Source organism: Protopterus annectens, chromosome 4.part0, assembly GCF_019279795.1.
Source record: "Protopterus annectens isolate FY-2018-M chromosome 4.part0, PAN1.0, whole genome shotgun sequence".
In the NCBI taxonomy this organism is placed as follows: domain Eukaryota; kingdom Metazoa; phylum Chordata; order Ceratodontiformes; family Protopteridae; genus Protopterus; species Protopterus annectens.
This window is the reverse complement of record NC_056733.1, coordinates 1,136,824,666-1,136,845,934: the sequence shown is the minus strand read 5'-3', so window position 1 is coordinate 1,136,845,934 and position 21,269 is coordinate 1,136,824,666. Positions and strand designations below refer to the sequence as shown.

General features: G+C 43.1%; 1 protein-coding gene across 1 annotated transcript in view; it reads right to left on the bottom strand.

The window, feature by feature from the left end:
- Positions 1-21,269, bottom strand: part of STK10 (serine/threonine kinase 10) — a 2,623,461-nt gene that overhangs the window by 1,286,186 nt on the left and 1,316,006 nt on the right. Inside the window, exon 7 of the mRNA XM_044069104.1 lies at positions 5,264-5,345. Coding sequence (XP_043925039.1) covers positions 5,264-5,345 — 82 coding nt within the window. The remainder of the gene's footprint in view (positions 1-5,263; positions 5,346-21,269) is intronic.

Below are 21,269 nucleotides of genomic sequence, written 5' to 3'. Positions count from 1 at the left end.
CTTGTCAAGCATAATCCCAAACAAATAAATAAACTTAGCAATGAGATAAATTTGCTTAACAAATCCATTGCCAAAGATTGCTCTTATGAGAAATATAGAATTCAGCATTCTTGTATTTTCCACTCTACTGACATACAGACTGATAAGTTGAAGGAAAGGAAGATCAAAAAAATTACAAAGAGATGGAGTGGACTACAGCAATCAAAGCATACCTTAAACCACCTGAACCCCAGCTTTGGGGAAGAAGAAGAATGGGTACAAATAATTACCAACACTCGGAGCCGGTACAGATTCCCGAATATGAAGGCACAGGACCACAGCAGACAGAATCTATTTTGGGGGAGCCCCCTTTGGATCATCCACCTCTATGTAGTTCCAAGACGCTGAAGGACAAGCAGCAAGCGAGGAGAGATCAATGGCCAGGATGGACGCATCCAACACAGCATTGTACAGGGGAATGGCAGAATACCACACAGAGGAAGCAGGCATGATGGCTTTGACTAATAATAGAAAGGACCCTCAACACTATGGATTTATGTACCATTGTAACTAACAGGTGACTAACATTTTCAATTTTAGTTCTTGTGACATCAACCAGACACATGCAGACATTTTTTGACTTAAAAATGTATGTAAGAAAACTTAACTTGAATATCTTGTTTTAACAAACTGGCCCTGTAGCGCCTAGCTTAAAATTACTTGGTCTTGTAATCCACCCCATCATCCCATTTTACAACTTGTTGAGAAAATATGTGAATTGTACCATAGATCCACCTTAAAATCAAATATAGGAGCAGAAAATTTCAATTTACCAAAGGCAGAAATTTATGCACTAAAGTTTCCTAAATCCTCCAATATTTGAATTATGAAACTGGATAAGGGGGTGGGACTGTGGTTATGAGAAACATGGATTATTCAGAAAGAATGTATAACATCTTGTTTGATGATACCTACACATAGGTTTCAAAAAATGAATTAAATATTGCCTTCAGGAAAAAAAAAATTGGTGCTACATGATTTGCACAATTAGCCCACATAACTTCAGTTATTTGAACATCCAAAATCCCACGGTACCAACTATATTTAGGGTAACCAAAATATATAAGAACAGACATAACCCACCTATGTGACCTATAGTGGATATTAGGCATTCTATCACTTCACAAATAGCAAAATATCTGGACTACCCATTTGAAGGAATTTGTACTGAAGGTCCCATATGTATGTACAGATTCCTGGAACTTACTCAAAAAATGTAATGATTGGGAGTTTGATCATCATCTTGTCTTTATGACGATTGATGTTAAGGACTTGTTCACAGGGATCCCACACTCTATAGAGGTACAGTGGTTTACCGATTTTCTCTATATCATCGACCATTTGCCCCAAGATAGAATTACGTTTTATATTGATCTGCTAGAGTTACTGTTATGAAACCACTACATCTGTTTTGATAATCATTATTTTTTTAAAAGAGAAAGGAGTGGCTATGACGTCTGCTTGTGGGTCCCTGTATTCCAACATAGTTATGACAGAATGTGAACCAAGATTCATCATTAACAGTGATTATAGCAATTCCTGGTACGTCTATATGAGGATACTTGGAAGATATATTTATTGCTTGGAAGGATGAAATCGATAAGATCTCTGGGCTTCTTAACTATATCAACAGTACAACAGACTTTCTGAAATTTACCCATGAAATAGGGGTAAATTATATTTCTTATTTAGATATCATGTTGTTCAAGGACATCATTAATAGGAAAATATTATCTAGGATCTACAGGAAGCTTTATGCCAACTCTTTGCATTTCACTAGCTCACATCCTATTACACAAAAGAAAGCAATCATAAAAGGGCAATTTGTGCATACAGCATGCATGGTATTGGTAGCACAGTTACCCCATAGGCTTTATTGATAGCTCCTTGAATGAAGATGCAAGAAAAAGAAAGAATTTTTTTTACTGCCATTTTAATGGGGAAGAAAGCCAATATACAAACTGTGGCCACTATCTCTCATTCCTGCAATGGTGACAGTGCAGGCCCCAAACTTGTTTATAAGTACAGTTTTATCACCATCTTCTCTAGATTATGGGTGTATCAGGTGGGTTTTAAAAAATAATTGGGCTATTGTCAGGGATAACCTTGTTTTGAAAGAGAAACCTGGCAATAAACCACTCATTATAGACAGAAAAGGAACCAGCTTTTAAGTCTAAAACAAAACTGCAAAAGGATCGTTTGACTTGTGGTATGTATAAGTGCGTCAGCTGCAACCATTGGAATAACACTCTTTCTTGTGACAATTTTGCAGTAAAAGGTGAACAGTTAAAGGTAAAAGGAAGGTTTAACTGTCTAACAAAAGGGATTGTGTACTTAGCTTTGTGCCAAAACTGCCTCAGATTTTGAATAGGCAAGACAGAGTGCAAGTTAAAAGAAAGAATTCAGGAACATCTCTATGTGATAAAGAAAAAAAAGTTGCACCGGTGCCCTATCTAAATACATTATGGACTGCAAAGACCATGATTTCAAATTTGTGGTGCTTCAGCAATTGCAATTGAACCCAAGAGGGAGACCATGGGGACTGCTGTTAGAGGAAAAGGAAATGTATTGGTAGCTATGGCTAAATGTAGCTAGTGCCCCGGGTTTAAATGAAGTTTTTTCTTCTTACCTGTTTACTTTAATTAAAAGCTTATAGTCATTAAATATCACTAAAGTTTTTATTGCGCAGTTTTATAATTTTATTTTTACTTACATGATTTTTTTTATGGAATGACTCTTGATTTTCTATTGTAGAGTGCTTTTTAATGTTACAAATGAGTGATTTCAATTTAAGCTACCATATCAACTCCCTGGTGGCAGAAACTAGCAGTCAAGCATCAAAAGTAGGAAAATATGGATCCTCCAAAAACGCATGTGAGAGGCAGCCACTCTCATGCCCTTGGTGAACACCCTGCAGACAGTGATGAGACCAAATGGCAGGGCACAAAACTGATAATGACTGGTTCCAATGCAGAAGCACAGGAGCCTCCTGGTACTATTGTTAATTTTGATGTGCAGCTACCTTTCCTGAAGGCGCTGACAGATTGAATGCACCATGACCATCCTGAATTTGGTTTTCTTGTTGTAATGATACAGGCCAAACAGATACAGGTTTGCCCTGAGTTCCGGTGTTTTTGGGGCCTCCTTGGATGGCTCCTTTGGAGAGAAGGTTTTTTAACTTTTCTCAGTCTACCTCTGTTTTTTTTCACTAATATTTTCCCCTGAAGCTGACCAGAGGACCCCATACCTCTTCTCATTTGTTGGGTCTACCCAAAACCTCCTCCTACATCTGCTAGTCCCCTCTGGACTTTCACAGATAAGGGTCGGTGAGGAGGCCAAGGCAACCTGGGTCCTCTTCATACTGCTGCTGCTGGGAGTGTTTTCACATAACTTCCTCACCCCACACATGCCACAGTAACGTTCTGTGGGTGTGACATGCAAGAGGCATAAAGCATCGAACCACCCCTCAGTTCAGCAAAGGTCTGATGTTGGTAAGCTGTCCCGCCAACCCTCAAGAAGCACTTCAGAGTTGTTTCTCAGGACTCAGTCAGGGAAATCTATCTGCACTGTATGGTCCATGCATGCACCCCCCACTCCCTGCTAGCACATCAGACCCCTGAGCTGCTAACAGAACCCACACCTGCTGTGTAGTCAGGGCTCTATCAATTGTTGCCATGGCACTGGCTGGCTGCATTCTGTTGGTGGTTAGGGACTCTGCTAATAGGAAGGATGGCATTGGTACTCTGGAAAAGGGGATTACATAAGCTTTGGATGCAATCTCATTGACCCATCTGTCCTGAGTGATGTCCAACCACACCTCTCAGTGCAGGGAAAGCTGACCCCTAACTGCCTCTAGAGGAAGACAGTTGCCTCACTTGAAATGAGTCATGAAAACCCTGGTTCTGTGGAGTATCTCCATAAATAGAGTGACCTCTACTGAAGGGGAACTCGCAGCCACAGAAGCTCTGCCCAGAAACTGGTCAAAGGGCTGCTGTTGGGATTTTGTGGGTGCCCTGGAGCAAGATCTTGTAGTCAAAAAGGCAGCATTTATGAAAGATCAAGGCCTTGTCCAAGATGACATCCCTTTAAGTAAAACAAGAAAGTACAAATTAATGGCAACAACGGTGAAACAATAACTCTAATAAACTAACATCAACAACACTAGCACAGTAACATCTAACTGAGAAAGCTATCAAAAGACTTTTTATATAAGTTAGAACACGTCCAAAGACCCATAGGTGGGAGTGGGAAAGAAAACTGCATAAGCTAACTAGTTAACATAGTAATTAGCTAATAAATGCTTCAGTAAAACAAACATACTACCAAAAACAGTAAATTTTGACAAAAAAAGTCACTAAGGTAGAATAGAGAAAACCACTTATCTTGACCCGAGCTCTGCATACAGTATTTGCTGCAAATGGCAGCAAGTGCAAAATTAGGTAAAAAGGAAGAATATGTGCATTGCAGGATACAAGAGAGGAACTTCAGCTGTGTGAAGGAGTTTTGTTTGGCATACTGGCACCTGGTGGAGACCAATCCCATCCTTGGAGTGGACAGATTGGATAATCCAAGTGTCCATGACTACTCAGACATGAAAGTATAATAAGTACAAGGAACTCGGCAACTAAAATTTAGAAAACCAAGTTTCAAACCCAGATCAGACTGACTTGGCAGGAGAGACTCAAATCTGTCTTTTCTGGGAATGTATTTCATTACTTTGGTTTACATCATGCTAATCAGACTTAACATGAAAACTGCTGTCTCCTGACCACAGAAGCATCCTGTGAGACATACAGTTGGAGTACTTGAAGCTTACATTGCTATACAGGATTATTCGTTTATGACAGGCTGATTAGAGAACTGCAACAGGAACAAAAGACAAAAATTACATCACTTAGATGTGCAATTTTGCACCTTTTATTTTTCTTTATTATTTTGCTGACCAGGTTAGTTCCACTAGTCTAGTATAATTATTCTGTTCACCAGATTCCAAGAACTGCATTCTATAACCCAGACATTTTTCAACTATGGTAGCAGGCTTTAAACCTCTTACTGTCAACACCTATCTTACTTTAATTACATAGAGTCAGACTACAAGATGTTACAACTGACAATGAAGCTGAAATGCTTCCATCTAGTCTATGTCAAATGATTGACATTAAAACAGATACTGCCATTAGCAGGTTACCTCTTCTCACAAATGTATGTCTTGAAGATCTCTTACCTCCAACAGCTGTAATGCAGTGGGTCGAGTTTCAGGGTTCTTATCCAGTGCCACCCTAAGGAAATCTTTGAATTCATGGGACCTGTAAGATATAACAAATAAGTACACATTTCAGCATTGTTATTTTAGGAGGAAAGTTTAACATTTTTATTTTTTCTGAGTAGGAAGATGTCTGAGTTGTACTTTCAGGAGTAGAAAAAAAAACAATGAGGAAATGTTATTCTGAAGCAAATACTCTCAAAAGATTAAAAAGGAAAGATTACAAATGAAAATTAAACACAATCAAGGTTTTACATTTCAAAAATGCTGTTTCAGCCAATGTGGTAGTCACCAAAAGGAGGCATCAACCCCTTAGCACAATAAATCTGGACAAAACCAAAAGTAATGTGGGAGCAAATGCCCAAATCTATGGACATATTTTAAATACTGCTCTTATACTATTGTTAAAAATGACAGAAATAACAGGTTTTGTATCAGCATGCATTTCCTGAAGGATATAAAGACAAAGTCAAATGTATGTCATTATTATTCACGATAATGCTTAATGATACACCAGAAAACCACAAATCTTATAGTTTCATAGTTTAGTACTAGGCTATCTGCCCTGGGGCATTTATAAGCCTAGCCATAGTGATGTGGCTTTCGCCACCCCATGTAATGGTACAAAAGTGTACAGAATAGATTTAGAATACTGTGCCTCTGTTTAGTAGTGACACAGTGAAGACCCCCTTACATAATAGAATTAGTTTACTGTGCCTCTGTCTAGTAGTGACACAGAGATGACCCCCGGGGTAAACCTACGCTCTCCCATCCACTCGTCAAGATTTCTCTTGAAGAGAGTCAGTGAGGGGCTCTGCCTAACATGAACTGGGATTCTGTTCCAGAGTATGGGAAGCCTTTGGGTTATGAATCTGTCCCTCCAGCATGTCCTATTCATATTTGTGCTGAGGTTTAAATCTTTAGCTCTCGTGGTTCTGATGGATTTGGATTTTTTGAGGTGGAGCATGTCCATCAATTCCTGATTGGACATGGCCTTGTACGTCAGGCACAGATCACCTCTGAGTAGGCGGTATGCTACTGAATAGAGCTGGAGTTTCTTTAGTCTGGCAGCATATGACATATGTTGGGGACCCTTGATCCTCTTGGTGAGGTACTTTTGGGGTCTCTCCAGCTGTTGCAAGTGCCGGGTGAGGTACATACCAAATAGGGCATTGTACTCAATCATGGGCCTGATAAGGGAGGAGTATAGGGGTACGATGACCTCCTTTGATCTGGATGTGAATCCCTTCATGATAAGGTGGGCAAGGTAGAAAGTCTTTCTAACCACTTTGGCAACGTGGGTGTCAAATGAGAGGTCACTATCGACTTGGGTCCCCAGGTCTCTGATTACTTTTTCTGTACTCAGTGGGTTACTGTCTATGTGATAATTTGTGGGTACTTTGTTTTTCCCAAAGGGGATGACTATACATTTTTTGGCATTTAGTTTAAGGCCATGACTCCGGCACCAGTTGTCCGTTTCAGTGAGGCCTTTCTGTAGGGTGTATGTGTCAGCTGGTGTATCGACTATGGCGCCTAGTTTGCAGTCATCTGCGAACTTTGTCAGCCACAACCCTCCCACGTTTGCTTTAACATCTGAGAAATAAATGCCGAACAAGAGGGGTCCCAGGACAGAGCCCTGTGGGACACCACTTGTGACTGGCTGAGTCTGACATGGCTCCAGTGATTTTGACTTTATGGGCTCTGTCCTTTAGCCAGTTTGCCACCCATCTTGTGACATATGGATTTACATTTAAGCTGTTGAGCTTGTCTATGATGCCAGAGTGGGGTATTGTGTTGAAAGCTTTAGCCAAGTCCAGGTAGGCTGTATGGACTGCTTTGCCCTTGTCAATGGCTCTAGTGACTGTTTCGAAAAAGTCAACCAGGTTCAAAAGGCAGGATCTGCCCTTTACAAAGCCGAACTGGTGGGATCAAGTGTGTGTAAGTCTCCAATGTCTCTGTTTATGAGTTCCATAATGATTCTTTCCATAGCTTTGCAGACCAGGCTGGTTAAGCTTATGGGGCGGTAGTTACCAGGGTCTGTAGAGGTGCCTCCTTTGTGGAGTGGGACTACTGTTGCTGTACGCCAGTGTTCAGGTACATATCCTGTAGTAGGGCTAAGGTTAAATAGCATTTTTATGTGCGGGTTTAGCTCCTCTTGGAGTTCACGTAGCATGCAACCCGGGATACCGTCAGGTCCCATTGATGCTGCGTTTTTAGCTTTGCTGAGGGCGGTTCACACCTGGACATCTGAGATGACAGGGAGGTTTACATTCAGCTGGGATAAGTATTTCTTCTTTTGGGGGTGAGGGAGAGGAGAAATTTGCACTGAACCTGTCTGCCAGAATGTTGGCAATATCTGTGGGTTCAGTGTATTTTTTGTCATTGTGAACTAACTCTTAACATATCTCAGGGTTTCCGCCCAGGTTTCTAACATAGCTGAAGAAGGCCTTGTGGTTATCTTTAGTGTCCATAGCGATTTTTCTCTCAAAGTTGGCCTTGGATGTTTTTATGAGTGAACGTACCTTTCTACTAGTGCTGATCAGAGATGCCTTCTCTTTATGGGATTTTGCTCTGTCGTGCAGTAGCTTCCTTCTTTTGTTATACAATTTGTTTATGGCTGGGGTCCACCAGACAGGACGCCTGCCCTTGGTGGAGAGGGTCTTGGTTTTATTTGGGATTGCATGATCCATGCATTCTTGGAGATGTCCGTAGAAAGCATTTGTGAAGGATTCTGCATTGTGGGATGTGGTTTCCACTGGCCCAGTGGGCTTAAAGGATACCATCTCAGTTTTAAGAAGTGTAAAGTTGGCTTTTGAGAGGTTTTCACTGTAATCTTTTGTGTTGGGGTGGACGTGGGATATGTATATCCAGGGTGATTAGTTTGTGGTCAGATCTCACTAGTGAGGGGTATACTTCTGGTGTGGAGCACTTTGTCCCCATGTTTGTGATGATCAGGTATAGTATATTATCTCCCCTTGTGGGAGAGGTGACTAGCTGTTCCATTGCATTTGAATTTATGAATTCCAGGAACCTTTGGGCTAGGGTGTTTGGGCTAGAATAATGCACCCAGTCTATGTTAGGGTAGTTGAAGTCTCCCAATATGATGGTGTTTGGTGAGACATTCATAGCCTCCAATGTCTTCAGGAAGGCTGAATGGGGTTCCTGAGATTGGGAGGGTGGTCTGTAACATGCTACCAGTTGTAAAGCAGTTTTGCCTATGGTTAGTTGCACCTGGATGGTCTCTGATGCTTCATGTGTTGCCACTAACCTGGAGGTGTGGGTGTCCTTGATGAATATGGACACTCCCCCTTCCTTTTTGGTTTGGCCCGAGTTTTGGGGCTGAAAAGCATGATACGAGGTATAGCCTGGTAGCGCTGGGGTGCTCTCAGGAGCCTTGAACCAGGTTTCAGTTACTGCACAGACATCGATGTTCTCCATACTGAGGAGTGCTTAGAGAGCCTGCATCTTGGGATTTAGACTTCTGGCGTTGAGCAGCATTACCCTTAATTTTTTTCCATTTTTGTTTTCTAAGGAGGTGGGTTTGTCTTTTGAGCCTTGCCTAAAAAAGGCACTATGGGGGAGGCAAGAGCCTTAGCCAATATCCGGAAGCCCAGTGGTGACAGATGCAAGCCGTCTCTTGCGAAGCAGCGTGGCTTGTCCAGCATGTCATCCCAAGGAGACAGACATTGGATCCCCCTAGAATGACACCAGTATTTGAGCTAATTATTAAAGTTGATCATCTTGTCTTTGTATTGTGGCATCATTCTTGGTGAGGGCAAGATGCTGCTCAGGGTCATACCAGCCTGGGCTACATAATCAGAGAGCTCCTCTATGTCTCTTTTCATGTAGTCCAAAGAGGTACGTCTCAGGTCATTCACGCCGGCATGGACAATGACGGAGTCATATCTTTATTTGCTTTGGAGTGACCTGAGTGCGTGTGTTATGTGGTGGATCCTAGCTCCCGATAGGCAGCTCACAGTTACCCTCTCCTTGTTCAGCCTGGTAAGCGGAACGTCAGTGTGTCTGACTATAGCGTCACCTATTACTAGTGTATCAGGCATGGTGTTTGGCCTTAAGGGCTGTGACTGTTTGACACACTGATTTATTGAAGTATGTGTTGCATGTGTTATGTTTTGAGGTGGTGGATTTTTGGGTGTCTGCTTTGGGAGCCTCTGTTGTTTTGGTAAGTTTTTTGTTAGAGCCTCCGAGTATGTCTTTGTGTTATTATGTGTTTGGTTTGCAGTTGTGGTAGGTCTATGTGGGACTGGGTTTGGTGTGTGTGTGTGGTTACCTTCTCCTCCTGTCTGGTCTTGCCAATCCTGAGTTGAGAGAATTCAGCCTCCAGTTTGGCTATATAGTTGCATCTCTCACATGTATTTGTGTTTGTTGGGAGGAGGAGAGGGTTGTCTGTGTACATGAGACAATTGTAGCATTGTCTCAAGATTCCCAGATTAACCAGCTGAACTGGAGAGGATGCTAGTAATCTACCACTCGACATGCTAGAATATTATAAGGGAGTCATGTGCCTTTAAGGTAAGTAAGTACTCACAGGGAAGGTAGGTGGATGTAGTGCTTACTTTAGTTAGCGAGTGCTTACTTAGAAGAGAGGTTTTGAGAACAAATGCTAGGCTTATAATAAAGCGATTAGACTGATTATTATAAGAATAGAGCTTTCTTAACGGAAAATTTGAAGAGCAGACTTGGCGGAGCCAGAAAAAGTTTAACCTTGTTTAACCGGCGCTGCGCTATGCGCACAAACGCGCAAAGCCGTGCAAACGCGGATTTTAAACAGGGAACTTCAAAAGAGCTAGAAATGGTCCAAAACAACCAATTACTACAAGCTCTTGTGCTGAGGTCACTCCTTCAGGGACAGATAGGCTGCTCAAGGCTCCCCACTTCCACTGGTGAGCAAAGAAACTTCCTTCTATCCAAGGTAAGGCAATGGACAACACAGGAACTACACCACAGCCCAGAATACAGCAAAGCCTGTATACTGGTCTAAACTAGTCGAGGAGAGGCGGGAAAACAAGGATTTTTTTTGTTTTTGAGATAGAAAGCACACAGAAATGCAGGAAACAGTAAAAAATCAGTTACACAGGCTAGCAAACTTTAGTGGGCAGCCTCAACAGTTAAATTTAACAAACAAACAACTTATGAGGAACAGACCAAAAATATAAGGCAAAAATCTCAACATTCTGAGAAAATCTGGACAGTTCAGAGGTAAGGGTCATCATGGGAGCAATGTATCAATGGAATCCTAGCAAAAGGGTACATAATCAGTTGTCGTACGGTATATATTGAACATACTGTGGGGGCCTTTTGAGTCAGTGCCAGGAATCCACATAAGTGCCTGCGATATCTTTACTATTAAAATCCACAAAATACATTTTGTTATTATACAAATTCTCTCTGTAAAGTAAAATGAGTCATGCATAGACTGTGTACTTGATTTTCTTCTTTCTCCCCCCCCATGCCACCACCACAGGACTAGCCTGAATGTTTCTCTACCTGCACCCAAGTGGCTCATTCATTGAGCTGGGCAACAGCAGGGAATCCTCAGAAGAAATGAGAGCCCTATGACCCATTCATTCATGCCAGGGTAGCCAAATTGATCCATTCATTCCCCCAACAGTAAGATTCAGGTGGTAGGGAGATGGCAAGCTTACGGGTCTTGAAGAAGGAGGAGGATCCAGGGGAAGACATGCTGAAATGGAAAATAAATGAACCTTAACAGAGGAATGAGAAAGGCCATAGCATAGTAACTCTCACAAATATTGTTAGACCAGAGAAAAACTAGCCTTTAATGGGTACTGGTTATATTGTTGGTATAAACTAGAAAACCTTTTCCATTTGCTTGCCTCCATTAGTACCTCCTGCACGTCCTCACAAAATAGGTGCTTAAAAGGAATTAAGACCAGGCAGTCAAATGAATATGACTGATGTCAAGGTGTATCAAACCCCCCTGTTCTTGTGTGAGTAGATCCAGTCTGTGAGGAAGCTTGTGGTTAACTGACCCTGGCCATTTACAAAAAAAGTGAGAAAGTACAGTTGTGTAAAATCTTACCATAATAGATGTCCTTGCCTTCACTGCTGCAGTATTCTTTATCATATGGGGATTCCCTACTGTGGAGGCCCAAACGTCCGGCCAGCCTACCAAAGACTACTTGTTGCTTATTTAAAAGGTACGCCAAATGCATAGCATAGGGCATAAAGGTGACATTCAGGCCTATCAAACAGAACTGACTGCCCCAGTAGGAACACCAGTCCAAGAGGTAATCTGTACATCCACGAAGGCAAGAGAATACGGGGATGGAGGGAGAGAGCGAATACTGCAGCAGTGAAGGCAAGGACATCTAAGTTATTGTAAGATTTTACACAACTGTACTATGTCCTTACACTCACTGCTGCAGTATTCTTTACCATATGGGAGAGTGCCACAGCTCAAGAAAAAACTGGGGAGGGGGAATGAGCAGAAGATTTCCCTAAAAAGCCACGAAGAATGGCACTAGCAAAACCAGCCATAGCTCTAGAGATACCATCTAACTTGTAGTGCTTGGTAAAGGTATGCACAGAAGTCCAGGTAGCTGCTTCAGGAACAGAATTAGTATCTAAGCCCTTGAAAAAAGCACCAGAAGAAGCCACAACTTTAGTAGAATGAGCCTTAAATGAAGGAGGAAGGCTCTTGCCATGAAAAGTGTAACAAAAGTAAATAGCCTTAGAAAATCCAAGAAGAAATAGTTTGCTTGGATACAGCAAGTCCCAAAAATGTAGGATGAAAAAAATAACAGATCACATTTTCTAATAGCCTTAGTCTTATCCAAATAAACCCAGAGTTACCTATTAACATCCAAAGTATGCAGCATCCTCTCACGGTCATCTTGAGGAGAGGGGAAAAAAGTAGGTAGATTGGTGAAAGCTCATTAACCACCTTAGGCATAAAAGAAGGTTTAGTGCACAAGGACACATTGTCCTCATGAAGATCTTAAAAGGACAAGCCATAAGGGCCTGCAACTCAGACACGCATCTGGCAGAAGTAAGATCCAAGAAAAGAACGGTCTTCCAGGAACAATGACGCAAGGAGGCTGAAGCAGCAAGCTTAAAAGGAGCCGGAGTCAACGTCTCCAAAACAAAGTTAAGATCCCAGGGAGGAGGAACAGGCTTCCTGGGAGGTCTAATATTAAGGACAACTTTAAGAAATTCTTTCACCGCAATTCTAGAAGCTAGAGGAGGAGAAAAAGGCAAACAAGCAGACATAGCCGGCCTTAAGCATAGGCCAACTAGGCGGCTGCCTAGGGCGATGCTCCAGCAAGGGCACTTTTCTAGTATTTATTTAATGTAGGTAGACCAGGATGGGAGCACCAGGTGGTGTGGTGGGGGGCACCATGGAGCGCTTTTACCTAGGGCACCAGTTGACCTAAGGCCGCTCCTGCAAGCAGAGATAGCTGATAAGTATGCCTTAATAGAAGAATAGGCCAAATTAGCATTGAGCAGCTCACACAAATAAGAGAGAACCAAAGGAACATTCACAGTAAGTGGGTCCAGGTTGCAAAAGAGACACCAAATAGAAAACCTCTTCCATTTGGATAAGTAGGATTTCCTAGCAGTAGTTTTCCTGGCCTCCTGCAGGCGGTGCAGCATGTCCTCTGAAAACAGGTGTTTATGAGGAATCAAAATCCTATCACCCACAGTGTCAGTTGAAGTGTGGATAGGTAGTGATGGACAACAGATCCCTTGTCTTATGTGATTAGATCCACCGATCCACACTGTGAGGTAACTTGTGATGACTGCTCTTGGCTAAATGCAGAAGTAGAGGGAACCAGTGCTGTTGCAGCCAAAAGGGAGTCACCAACAAGATTTTGGGACTAGCCGGATTAATTGTGAACAGGACTTTTGTATTGAGAGGAAGGGGAGGGAATTCATAAAGAAACATCTCCTTCCAAAAAAATGACAGGGTGTCCACCTTCCATACCAGAGGATCTGGGATTCTGGCACAAAATTGAAAAGGTTGTCTGTTCAGAGGAGAGGCAAAAAGATCCACTTGAGGTGCACTGAACTGGTGGATAATGTCCAGAAATGCGTCCCTGTGAAGCATTCATTCATGGTACTGGGTTAAGAACCTGCTCAGACTGTCTGCCACAATGTTTTGACCGGAAGTGATATAAACTGCCTGGATTGTGACCTTGCTGTCTAGTATCAAGTGACTCTTCAGGCAGTTTATATCACTTCTAGTCATAGATCTCATTCCTCCCTGTTTGTTGATATACCACATCACTGTGATATTGTCTATGAAAACCTTGAGAGGTTCTGGAGAGAAAGAGAGGATGAAAGGCCTGAAGAGCCAGCAGAAGTGCTCTCATCTCTTTGACATCAATGTGCTCCTTCTGCTGATGAGGCGACCACAAGCCCTGCACCTTCAGGGAGCCAAATGTTGCCTCCCATCCCATGTCTGAAGCATCTGTGAACAATTCCTGAGGGAAGAGGGGGATGAAAAGGAATCCCTGGATTCAGAGACAATTGCTGAATCCACCAGTGAAGTTCCTGTCCGAGACAAGGAAGAGGAGGAACCACAAAGTCTAGAGGATGTACTTGTTGGAGCCACACTGACTTCAGAAAGCACTGAAACTTTCTCATGTGACGTTTGACCAGAAGGAGCATCAGAATGGTGGATGCCATAAAACCTAGAGCCCTCAGAAAATCCCTGGCAGTAATGGAAGCCAGTGGAAAAAGAGTGTGAAAGAAATGAGTTAAGCCCTTTGGATGGGGGAGGGATGCAAGCACTGGCACTGTCTGAATCCTGCAAACCAAAAAACATGATCCTGAGAATAAGTCAGAGAAGACTTTTTGAAATTTACAGTGAACCCCAGGCTCTGAAGAAGGGAAATGGCAAAATGAAGATTTTGCAAAAGGGTCTCTGGAGAGGACACCTGAATCAACCAAGTCATCTAAGTAAGGAAATATTTAGATCCCTTGAAGCCTATAAAAAGCAATCACAGGAGCAAGGCATTTGGTGAACACCCATGGGGCAGTAGAAAGGCCAAAGGCCAATCAGAGAGCTGAAAATGCCAGGAAGCAACAGAGAAATGCAAAAACTTCCTGAAAAGAGGATGGATCAGAATATGAAGATAAGCAACCTTGAGATCTAGAGACACCATGGCAGCAAGAGAGGAAACAAAATCTGAAGAGACAACATCTGAAAGGAAAGCACTTTTAGAAAAGTGTTCAGATGAGAGAGGTCTAGAACAGGTCTCCAAGTACCCCTTTCCTAGGCACCGAAACAGTCTGGAGTAGAACCTTTTCCCCATTTAGGACACAGGCACCTCATGAATAGTACCCTGACACAACAGATTTTGAAGAACAAGGAAAGTTGTTCCCAAAGAGGCTGAGGAATGCCCATAAAAGGAGGATGGGACTTCCACACCAAGATGTACCCCCTGATGAATGATCGACAAGAACCTGAAGTGATCTGAAGCCAAACAGGAGGAAAAAGAGGAATGTGGCTGGGAGGAGAAAGATAGCCACACAGCACCTGGTCTGTCTGGAAAGGAAGGCTTCAGAGTCCCTGAAAACTGAGTAGCCTTAGCAGGAGGAGCCCGTTTGCCACTCTTCCTACATTTTGTAGAAGGGCAGGATTGCCTAAGATCAATAACAGGTTTAGCAGGGTAATTTCTCTGAAATTTAGGAACAGGAGAAACAAACACATGTTAAAGCTCCAGTAAGGCCTTACCCTTATCCTGAAGGTACATAAATCAGCAGCTGCCCCAAAAAAGAAGTTATGTACCTACCATAACGTTCCATGTTAGTTGTCTCCTCTCGCCTTCTTTCTTGCTGGTTGGGTTCGGAGCCGATCCTTGGCTCCGACTCGGCCATCTTCTAAAGCTCGAGAGCTACATACTGGCTCGAGGTCTCCCCATATCCCATGATGCCTGGCACTAGAAACCCAGATCTTGTTTGGGGAGACTAACAGCAGACAAAGTAATGAAGGAATCCTATCATACCCAAGCCCAACTATAGAGACTACTAGGTAGAGTGGGATAGTTAGAGAAGACTCAGCCAGTGTAAATCCATAGAGAAACTCTTCTCGGTCTAGTAGGATAGGGGGATGGAAGATGGGACGCAAGAAAGAAGGTGAGAGGAGACAACTAACATGGAACGTTATGGTAGGTACATAACTTCTTTATGTTAAGTTGTCTATCTCGCCTTCATTCTTGCTGGTTGGGACAGTGTCCCTAGCACCTAATACCCAGGGTGGCTCAGTGGAACAGACTCTTCAGAACAGTGGAACCAAAATCAGCTCTGCTCCTGGAAACCACATCCAGCTTATAATGCGAGATGAAAGTATGAGGATTTGCCCAAGTGGCCGCTGCACAAATAGATTCCATAGGCAACCTAGCTTGAGACGCAACAGAAGTGGCTAATGCTCTGGTGGAGTGGCCCTTAGGTTTAACAGGCAATTATTTCTTCCTCAGCTGATAGATAAAGGTTATAATAGAAGTCAGCCACCTAGATAATGTTACTTTTGATACTGGTAGGCCTTGTTTGCCCTCTGCATAAGAGAGGAAAAGCTGATCTGATTTTCTGAAGTCCTTAGTCCTATGCAAATAAAAGCGCAGTTGCCTGTGAACATCTAATTGATGTAACTTATATTCTCCACTGTTGGAATGGTTGTGAAAAATACAGGAAGGTCAATGGACTGGGTTCAAGTTATTCTCAGAAGAGACCTTAGGAAGAAAGGAAGGAAGGATTAGATCTTAGAGCAACCCTGTCTTTGTGGAACACTAGGTATGGGGGACGGATACAAAGAGCCTGCAGTTCAGAAACTCTTCTCGCTGAAGTAATTGCTACCAGAAAAAGTGTTTTCCAAGATAATAATTTCAAAGAACAGGAAGCTGCAGGTTCGAAGGGGGCAAAATTAGAGAGGATAGAATCAAACTGAGATCCCACGGGGGTGGAGGATCCCTAACCGGGGGCCTGAGCAGAGTGGTTCCTTTGAGGAAGGCCTTACAAAGCTTATGAGACATTATACTACCTTCTGAAAGGCCAATGTGAAAATTTGAAATTGCGGACTGCACTCTAATTGTAGCGGAAGCAGACCCAGAATGAAAGATCTCCGCAAGAAATTCCAGGATGTGGTGAACAGGGGCTGAAAAGGGGTCTACATTCTTGGCCTCTGCCCAGGAAGAAAAAAGTACAGTTTTGTACCTACCATAAATGTAGATGTTCGAAGATCCACATTGCTGCAGTCCTTACACTTGGGTAGTCCGCTGTCCTCGGTCGGCCCGAATATCAAAGTATAAGGCTGACGTCGGTCAAGGCGCATTAGAATGACATCAGGACGTCAGGGTACAAATGCGCATGACCGACGTCATATCCTCAGTCTTTTCTTGCCCCAGATGTCAGAAGACCCCAAAAAGTAAGGTCAAAACCAAAAGACAGCAACCAACCAAACCACCACCCTTGCACTAATAATATGTACAATATATACAATAAACACAATATTTACAACCCAACCCACACAACCGCCTCTAAGTACAGAGGGGAAGGAGGGAGGGTAAATTGGACTGCAGCAATGTGGATCTTCGAACATCTACATTTATGGTAGGTACAAAACTGTACTATGTTCTTCATCTCACATTGCTGCAGTCCTTACACTTGGGTAGAATCCCAAAGCAGAGGTAAGGGAGGATGGCAAAACTATAAAGCAGCAGGAGCTGCCAAAATGCCCTGTAAAATAGCAGTGGCAAAACCAGCCCTAGATTTAGAGTAAAGTGGAAGGTGATAATGCTTAGAGAAAGTATGCACTGAACTCCAAGTAGCTGCCTCCAAAATATCTTTAGTTGCCACCCCCTTTAAAAAAGCTGTCAGTGGCAGTAGCCCTAGTGGAATGAGGCCTAATCCCAGCTGGAATCTCCTTACCATGATGGGAATAACAGAAAGCAATGCAAAACCCAATCCACTTAGAAATAGTTTGTTTTGACACAGGCTTGCCCTGAGAACTCAAAGCAAAAGAAACAAATAACTGCTGAGACTGCCTGAACCCTTTAGTTCTGCTCAAATAATATCGCAACTGCCTGTGTACATCTAAAGTGTGCAAAATCTTTTCCCCTTTATTTTGGGGATTTGCATAAAAAGTAGGCAAATGAATAGTTTGGTTTAAAGCCACACTAGAAACCACTTTAGGCATAAAGGAAGGATTAGTACGCAAAGATACCCTATCCTTATGGAAAATTAAGAAAGGCTCAACTGCCATAAGGGCCTGTAATTCAGAAACCCTTCTTGCAGAGGTAATGGCCAACAAAAAAGCAGTCTTCCATGATAAATATTTCAACTCGGCAGTAGCTGCAGGCTCAAAGGTTGTAGAGTGAGTTTCTCCAACACAAAATTGAGATCCCAAGCAGGAGTAGGAGCCCTCTGGGGGTCTTATATTCTTTGCCCCTCTAAGAAATTGCTTGAACAAAGGATGAGAAAACAATGGTGGGTCACAGTCATAGTGAGCAGAAATTGCTGCAGCATGAACCTTAATAGAAGAGAAGGACAAACCTTTGTCCAATAACTCCGTAAGATATTGAAGAGCCACACTTAAATTAGGCTCAGAAACATCAAAGTCCTTTGCTGCACTCCAAAATAAAAATCTCTTCCATTTATCTGCGTACACTTTCCTTGTACTAGGCCTTCTGGCTTCCAAAATAACATTCAAAACTCGCTGTGGAAGTTGAGACCCTCCAGGGTTCAAAACAGAATATGCCAGGCTGTTAGGTGAAGAGAGTGAAGTTTGATATTGAGTAAATGACTGTTCTCCTGAGACAGCAGGTGTGGAATCGAAGGCAAAGGCCATGGAGGCTCCCATACCAGACTTCTCAGTAAAGGGTACCAGTGCTGTCGAGGCCAATCTGGAGCTATTAAAATCATCCTTGGCTTGTCCTGTCTGACCTTTAGGAGTACCTTTGGGAGGAGAGGCAGAGGTGGAAAGGCATACACATGAAGATTGCTCCAATTGAAAGAAAGAGCATCCACTTTCCAGGCTGTGGGATGAAACCTTTTTGTGCAAAACTTTGGCAGCTGGTAGTTTAGTGGAGAAGCGAACAGATCTATGTCTGGAGTTCCCCATGACACTGTCAATTTCTGAAATACATGAGGATCCAATTTCCACTCGTGGGGATCCATTATTCGTCTGCTCAACACATCTGCTAAGGAGTTCTGTGCTCCGGCAGAAACCTTGCCTGAAGATTTAGCTGTAAACTGAGAGCAGTCTCCCACAAAATCATTGCTTGCCTGCATAGAGGATAAGAATGTGTTCCCCCTTGCTTGTTGATGTACCACATGACAGTTGTGTTGTCTGTTAGAATCAACACCTGCCCTGGAAGAAGTAAATCCTTGAAAGCTATTAATGCAAACTGGACTGCTAACATCTCCTTCAGGTTGATATGTAGATGTTGTAGTCTGGCAGGCCACGTGTCTTGTATCCACTTTCCATTTAGATGAGCTCCCCAAGCTTTGTCTGAGGCATCTGTCGTTAGAATCTGACTCGCCTCTGGCCGGTCACAGAGAGTCCCTTGTTTAGGTGACATTCCTGAGCCCACCACAAAAATTCCTTTTGAATGCAAGGTATTATCTGAATGACAGTGTCCATATCCTGGCAGTGCTGTGTCCATACATTTTTGAGATACCATTGTAACTTCCTCATATGCAGTTTGGCATTGGGAAGCATCAGAATACAAGATGCCATGAACCCCAAGGCTTGAAGGACTGTCCTTGCAGTCAGCCTGGACTGATGAGACAATTGCTGGAAGTAAAGTGAAAGATTCTTTTGTTTGTCCGGGGTCAAAAAGGCCATCTGGGATGCTGTATTCAGTCTTACACCCAGAAAGCACATGTCCTGAGAGGGTACTAGACTGGACTTTATTTCGTTCACAGAATACCCCAGGCATCTTAGCACTGCTATCACATATTGCAAATGATGAAGAAGTTCGTCCCTTCCTTGAGCCAGAATCAGGCAATCGTCCAAATAAGGATAAATCTGTATACCTTTTAGCCTGAAGAAAGCTATCACTGGAGCCAGAACTTTTGTGAACACTCTGGGCGCAGTAGATAAGCCAAAGGGCAATGCAGAGAACTGATAATGAGAAGTCCCAGCCGAAAGCAGATACTTCCTGCAACTTAGTCTGATAGGAACATGAAGGTAAGCCTCCTTGAGATCCAGAGTTACCATCCAGTGATCTTTGCCCAGCAGAGGTAAAAGCTGTTGTAACGTCAACATTTTGAACTTGGGAATGTCCAGATAAGTGTTGAGGATAGATAAATCCAAAATTGGTCTCCACGTGTTCCCCTTCTTTGGTACTAGGAACAGGCGAGAATAAAATCCTAGGCCCACTTCTGGCAGAGGGACCGGTTGTATGGCCCCTATTTGAAGTAGCAGAGAAATTTGTTTGTGAGCCTCTATTCTTTGTTGAGGAGGAACGTCTGGCATGCCTTTGAGAGGAGGCAAGGTATGGAAATAAAACTTGTAACCTTGGTGTATGATATCCAATACCCATCTGTCTTGGGTAATTAAACTCCAATTTTCCTTGAAAAGTGCCAACCTTCCTCCCAAAGGAGCTGCCAGACGAGAAGGCTCTGGCAGCTGAAAAGGTAGGTCATTGGGCCTGTTTACGAAAGGACTGACCCCTGCCCTCACCGAAGACTGTGCAGGTGAACTCCTGTTCTAGGCCTGAAAGAGCCCTGAGCTCTGCCCCTACCACGTCTAGATCTACCCCTAGACTGGGAATCATAAGAAGGATCGTCCACCCCTTGGTAGGCCAATTCCTACTAAACTTGGAGGCTGAACCTGCAAAAATCTTTAACAGTCTGCATAGACTTAGCCTTGTCTTCCATTTTCTTTAAGACTGCCTCCACAGGTGAACCAAACAACACATCAGACTGTAAAGGAGCATCTAAAATCCTTGTCTTAACATGGTCAGATAAATTCTGATCCCTCAGCCAGGCGTGCCTGCGAAGAACTGTCCCAGTAGCAGCCACCCTAGGCGAGGCCTGTACAGCATCAAAACCACATTGCAAAGAATGCTTACCCACCTGTTCAGAAACATGTACCAAATCCTGTAATTCCTTACACGCAATACCTTCTGCCAGAGCATCTACCTTAGACTTCAATTGAGAAAGTAGATAGTTTTGGTATTTCAACATGTGAAACTGGCAATTCAAAGCCCTCATAGCTAAGGTGGAAGAAGTATAGACTTTCTTTCCCCATCTATCCAAAGCCCTGGCCTCTTTATCTGGAGGAACCGGATTGTTTACAACAGAAGCCTTGACACCCTTAGGCCCTTGACTAACAGTTCCCTAGGACTCTTAAAAAGATATTTATGAGCTTCAGGCACCCTGTAATACCTATCCGGTTTAACAGGAGCAGGAGGCAAAGAATCAGGATTAAGAGAAGCCTCTGCAAACACATCTTCCACAACATCCAGAACAGGAGGTATAGCCAAAGGCCTATGCTGGGGTAAAAACAAAAATTCCCTAAGCCTTTTCCTGGAATCAGAGAAGTCCTGACCTTCCCACTTAAAATGTTCCCTCATGGAATGAAGAGTCTCTGAAAAGAAAAATCCTCTGGAGGAGAAGCGGAAGGAGTAGAATCATCCACATCAGAATCAGAATAAGGAGAATACTCCTGCAAGTCTTCAGCCGAAGACTCTGAAACATCCAACGCCTGCTCAAAACTCGACGACACTGGTTCTACCCTAGGCGTCTTATCAGGAGGGGGCAAAGAACCTCTAATTAAAGTAATTAAATCTTCTGCCATTTTAAGCATGTGCTTCTTGGGCACAGATCCTGATGAACTAGGAGTGACACCAACAGAAGCTAAACCTGGCCTGCCTCTGGGAGAAGCCTTGGAAACAGAAGGAGAGGGCCTAACCACCCTAGGAAGGGAGGGAGTACAGAAACCTGAGAAGCCCCTTCAGCCTGACCTGCCTCCTGA